We start from the raw sequence: 3,279 nt of genomic DNA on the forward strand, positions 1-3,279 counted from the left end.
CATCGATCCAATGTCTGAAATAAAACAAGAGGAACTCGTGTTCGGCATGACCAGCACATTTGTAGTACTCCATGCGTGCCAGTACACACTTTGCGTACAGATTACCCTGGGTTTCGTCCCAAGAATCTGCCATCGAGGAACACCAACTCACGACCGACGCGCTATTGATATCAGGCCCATTTGGGCAGTAAAACTTCAAAGCTGGGAGCCCGGGAGGGGGCTCTGACATGAATACACGACGGAGGGAGGCTAGAAAACGGCTAATCCAGGAGCGATTTCCTCGGTCTTGTTTTAAAGACATTATAGATTGTCAAGGGTTTGAACACGTTGCCCCAAGGAGGTGTTGAGAAGCTGCCCTTCAGCGCGTGTCTGGGACCCGCCACGTGACCATGCATTTTTTGGCGAACCAGCAGATTGAATGTGCCAAAACCACTTCCAATACTATTTGCCGCAGCTGGCGCGGTCGCAACTTGCAGATCTACCCTGCTTGTGCATGCAGTAACTCCCTTTGGTGTGCCGGGGGGCGAAATGCATAAGCAGGTGGAACTGGCAGGATTGATGCACCTGCGCACGCTGGCACCGGGCCAATTGCACGAAACTTCCTCTACCTCCATCATCATACAACATTTTTCAGGAATCATATCCCTCCGCTGGACACAGCAGTCAGCCAACTGCCTCCAATCAATACCAGCTTCCGCCTTCCTCATCTCACCCACAATACCCTTCATCATCGTGGTCTCAGCCGCAATATGGAGCACCTGCATCCAATACATACCCTACACCCACGCCATATTCACAATCGCAGTCTAGGTATGAATACCCACCCCAGCAGCCGCAGCAATATGCTAGTCCAAACGGTGATTCGCATTATGAGTCATCTTCGGCTGCCTCATCCGGGCCCTCTCACAACCAAGGACAACCATCCTACTATCCCCTCAGTCAGTCCTCCGCTCATAACACCCCTACTCCTCTCGCCAATCCACAATCCTACTCATCATCCGCACTGTCTCATTTCCAATCATACGAGTTCAACCCTCAACAACCCTACCCAAACTCTAGCGCGGGCGGGTGCTACCAACCATCCAATTCAACCCACTCCCAGGCCCAGCCCCCTCGCGTTACCTCTCCGGCCCAATCTCGATACGCAAACCAATCGTACACTAGCTCCTGAAACGAACAAGCATATCCCCAGCGCCAACAGTCTGCATCTGCATCTGTTGGAGGGTACAATCCCGCCCCCGCCCCCGCCTTCCCAGCACCCAACCGCAGGCGCTCATCACGAATGGCCCGTGGGCACGCCTGCATTCACATGGAACAACCCCAACTCCATATCTGCAACTAGCGAACACGGGCTCATTCAACTCGCGCCACTCCGCCAACACCCATCATCACCAGCCCACCAACATGCGTCTTCGTCCTTGTCGTCCTATCTACTGAACCTTCACGCGGAAATCGCATCCGCGCGCCCAACCTGATTATAGGATGTCGATAGGGTTGCCTTCACCGGATCTACGGTAACCGGCCGTAAAGCCATGGAAGCCGCGGCTAAAAGTAATCTGAAGAAGGTGAAGTGGACTTCAAGGCATCGATGCAGTTGAATAAATTAATATTATGTGCCTGAAGGTGTCTCTGGAGTTGGGTGGCAAGTCTCCACAGTTAGTCTTCGAGTCCGTGGATCTAGAACAAGCCGCAATACTGGCCAGGATTGCACGGCAGGATCCTGTTTGTATGTTCAGGACACGATTTACGATAAGTTTCTCTCTCTCCTGGTTGCCAAAGCCCAGGAGCTCGTGATCGGCAATGGCTTCGACGAGAAGAGTGGCGGTGGGCCGGTGGTCAGTTAATCATACTGTCGTACAATCCGCAGCTCACACCCTTTGCCAGATGTCGAAAACTCAATTCGACAAGGTTTGGTGATATATTGAGCGCGGTCAAGCCCAAGGCGCAAAGCTGGCTCTCGGTGGCCAAAAGCGTCCAGGCAAGGGTTTCTTTGTCGGCCCTACAAGTGAGTATCCGTAGCTTTCGGAACAGGGCCACTAGCGCTGATCGATTTTAACAATGTGCAGTTTTCACGGACATTGACACGAAGATGGATATTGGAAGAGCCAAAGCTTTCCCTCAGAGTGCTTCAGACTCACGTTCATGCGAATCAGATACGAGATGAGGTGCGCTTCCGATACTAGCAGGATGCCCGTATACTGCAGCACAACCCTGAATTCTAACGAACAGATTGGCGGTGGGCTGATTCAAAATTGAAGAGGAGGCCATTTCTCTGGCCAATGACACATCTTACGGCCTCGGTGCTGGTTTGCACTCCAGTGCGTAGTCTCCTTGAGTAAATGATTAACGCTGAGATGTCTTCGAAATATCAACTGATGCAAATCAATGTATGCGCGTCTCGTCTGCTCTTGAAGCTGGAACGGTATACCTTACATCACTCAGGCATTTTCCCTAATTGACGGTATCCGAAGGTCTGGGTCAATCAGTACAATTTACTGAACATCAATATCCCCTTTCGGGGGAAAAAAGCAGAGTGGCATTGGCGCGTAATTGTTAAGCACGAAAACGCTCGACGGTTCTGACCTCGCAAGCAGGTCGTGAACTTGAAAGCTATGCCCTTAATCAGTATGCTTCGGTCAAGGCTGTTCACTGGAACTTCGGAGAGAAGCTCGATTGGCCACTGTAGTGACAGGACTGGCATGGTCGAACTTAAGGAGCATCAATGAGTGTATTTTTTACCTGTAATTATGGCTGTGCGCCATTCAAACAATGCCCGAGTGATGTTGACACAGAGTCTCCGCAACTTTGCCACCGCAGATAGTGTTGTAAGTCACAAAGGGTGTTCTGTTTTCGGGTAAAAGACTGAAAGCCGAAGGAAGGCGATAATTTGAAGTCGGAGAATGGGTTCGCACTGCTTTCCGTAAGGTTAGATGATGAATCGAGAAACAGCATTGTTCGAATCGGAATGATAGGACGAGAACAAGGTGATGACAGGGTACATAGCTCAAGCGCTCAAGGCTCTCCATCTTATTGAGTAAGACCCTTGCCATTACCATGAAAGCACGCATCTATACGGTTGTAGATTAGCCAAGGATTACGGTATCAGCGTGTCGGCCTACCGTCTACTATTAATTCTGTCCGCCAGCATGGCTTGATGGGTGAGCGTTTATGTCTCCACTCCCTGGACCCATGACAGCCACGTGGCTTCCACTGGACAGTCTGCCAAAGACATTCAGTGCAGGAAAGTGGAAAGGGAGGTGTACGAACGCATTCTGCTGA

The 3,279-nt window shown here is 51.0% G+C and overlaps 1 protein-coding gene across 1 annotated transcript; it reads left to right on the top strand.

The window, feature by feature from the left end:
- Window positions 1-1,404: 1,404 nt before the first annotated feature.
- EDB91DRAFT_1241273 (Aldehyde/histidinol dehydrogenase) lies at window positions 1,405-2,686 on the top strand (the record flags this gene model as incomplete). The annotated part of the gene is made up of 11 exons (XM_041322052.1): window positions 1,405-1,408; window positions 1,531-1,565; window positions 1,624-1,671; window positions 1,704-1,835; window positions 1,885-1,908; window positions 1,951-2,005; window positions 2,067-2,123; window positions 2,259-2,318; window positions 2,355-2,422; window positions 2,472-2,533; window positions 2,611-2,686. 11 exons carry the CDS (start codon window positions 1,405-1,407, stop codon window positions 2,684-2,686), a joined length of 621 nt encoding a protein of 206 aa, XP_041168170.1.
- Between the last annotated feature and the right edge of the window lie 593 nt (window positions 2,687-3,279).

This window comes from Suillus paluster (assembly GCF_016628075.1).
Source record: "Suillus paluster strain FC165 chromosome Unknown EDB91scaffold_949, whole genome shotgun sequence".
NCBI classification, from domain to species: Eukaryota; Fungi; Basidiomycota; class Agaricomycetes; order Boletales; family Suillaceae; genus Suillus; species Suillus paluster.